Genomic DNA, 2,300 nt, shown 5'->3' on the forward strand with positions numbered 1-2,300 from the left:
AGCTTTTCATTTAGAAAGAGCAACAACCAATGAGGAACCTGCAACAGTCGCTGATGAATCCTGTAACTTCATCACTCAGTCAGTCAGTCAGTGACACACTTTAGTGTTTGTAGGGCTGGTCCTCTGCGGTCCAGACACAAATCAGCTCTGCAGCAACAATGATGGACACCAGAGAAGTTTAAGAGTTAAAACACTGAATTTAACCCTTAAATGACTTCTGTCTATTTCAGTTTACACAACTCAGCAGTGACATCATAACGGTAAAGACAAAGTCCAGCATAGAGAGGCTCAGTGAATGTGGTCTGGACTCTGTGGAGGAGAGTCATGGTTTCAGAGACGCTGTAGAAGGACAGAATACCTGCACTGTGATCCAGGTACACTCCTACTCTGGAGGACGGAGGACCTGAGACGGGGGTTTTGATATTGTTGTACCGAAATATATAACTGTTTTGGCTACAAACTAACGCCCAAGATTTATCATTGTTTCCAAACACACATTCAATCCCCCCCCCTGCTCTCCTGATACTCTTGTATGCGACTGCTACATAAACTCTTCTCCCTCTCCTCTCCACCTCCCAGTAACAACGTCCAGTCAGACTCTCTCTACTCAGGACCTGATAACAATCAGTGAATCTGTCTGGGTGACTAGAATAAGACTGTTGTTGTCTCATTAATGTTGCTTTTCTGTTCCCCTCAGATAATAACAGCTGTGTGTGTGCTGTGTTTGGATCCAGTGTGATTTCTCGTGAATATTGTAAGAATCCAGCTCTGGTCTTGGGCTCTGGTTGTGACAGTAAAACATCCACTTCAGTCACTGTCTGTGAGACGTTTGTCCATTTCTCTCTCAGAACGTCCTGTAGTTTATCTCTGACTTCTGACACAGCCGCCGTCACGTCCTCAAAGTAGCTCAGAGGACGGATATTGATGCTGGATGTAGATTCACTGAGTGGTGACAGTGAGGGGTAGTTAAGAAGAAACTGATTGTGATCCTCTGTGTGTGACAGCAGCTTCATCTCAGCGTCTCTCCTCTTCAGCTCAGTGATCTCCTGCTCCAGCTTCTCCTGAAGCTCTTTGACTCGACTCACTTCACTTTTCTGCTGGGATCTGACCTGCTGCTTCACATCACAGCTTCTTTTCTCCATGAGACGGATCAGCTCGGTGAAGATCTTCTCACTGTCCTCCACTGCTTTATCAGCAGAGGGATTGACGGCCTCCACCTCCTGTTGGAGCAGCTTCACATCTTTCTCTCTGTCCTGGATCCTCTGCTGGATGTTGAGTCGACTCACCTCCAGCTCTCTCTGCCTCTCGGTCCTTTCTGCTGCAGCTGAGACGGTGTCGTGGCCTTTATGTTCATCCACAGAGCAGAGATAACAGATACACTGCTGATCAGTACGACAGAACATCTTCATCACCTCGTCGTGACGAGAGCAGATGTTCTCCTGGAGCTTCTTGGAGGGCTCCACCAGCTTGTGTTTCTTTAACGGAGCTGAGTCATAATGACGCTGGAGGTGTTTCTCACAGTAAGAGGCCAGACACACCAGACAGGACTTGAAGGCTTTCAGTTTCCTCCCAGTGCAGACATCACAGGCCACATCTTCAGGTCCAGCATAACAGTGATCAGCAGGAGCAGCTTGGAGTCCAGTCTTCTTCAGTTCCTCCACTAAATCTGCTAACATGGTGCTTTTCAGCAGGACAGGCCTCGGTGTGAAGGTCTGCCTACACTGAGGGCAGCTGTAGATCTTCTTCTCATCCTCTCCATCCCAGAAGCTTTTAATACAGTTCATGCAGTAGCTGTGTCCACAGGTAGTAGTCACCGGATCCTTCAGTAGATCCAGACAGATCGAACAAGAGATTGCTTCCTGGTCCAGCTGAACTCCTTTCTGCGCCATTTCACCTCTCAGTAGCAACGACTGTCTGAGTTTCACTTCCTGAGAACCGACAGTAGTTTGAGCTCTGATGTAATCATCATGTGTTATGTTGGTTACACCCACCTTCAAACTGTCGATCTGAATGGGAGGGAACAAGGAAATAAGAGGACCGGGTGTAGCAGTCTGTGTTTGAGAGCAGGAAGAGGAGGGAGGAGTTATCAAGCTATGAATCATTCCAGGACGAGGAGCAGCACGACTGACTACGTCCCAAATCACATACTTTTCCTTTTTACTTCTAGCACACTGCAGCTGCCCTTACAAAGTACGTACTGTTGCATGCAGTATGAATACAATATATCTGCTGTGCAGAGGATTGTGGGTCAGAACAGCCAGAAAAGCATGCTGGCTTTCATACTGTAAAATGTGACCAGA

At 47.3% G+C, this 2,300-nt stretch overlaps 1 protein-coding gene across 1 annotated transcript; it reads right to left on the reverse strand.

Moving 5' to 3' along the window:
* Nucleotides 1–213: 213 nt before the first annotated feature.
* LOC141777753 (tripartite motif-containing protein 16-like) lies at nt 214–1,889 on the reverse strand. Its single transcript, XM_074652296.1, has one exon. It carries the CDS (start codon nt 1,887–1,889, stop codon nt 222–224), a length of 1,668 nt encoding a protein of 555 aa, XP_074508397.1. The 3' UTR covers nt 214–221.
* Nucleotides 1,890–2,300: the final 411 nt, after the last annotated feature.

Source organism: Sebastes fasciatus, chromosome 1 (genome assembly GCF_043250625.1).
Source record: "Sebastes fasciatus isolate fSebFas1 chromosome 1, fSebFas1.pri, whole genome shotgun sequence".
In the NCBI taxonomy this organism is placed as follows: Eukaryota; Metazoa; Chordata; class Actinopteri; order Perciformes; family Sebastidae; genus Sebastes; species Sebastes fasciatus.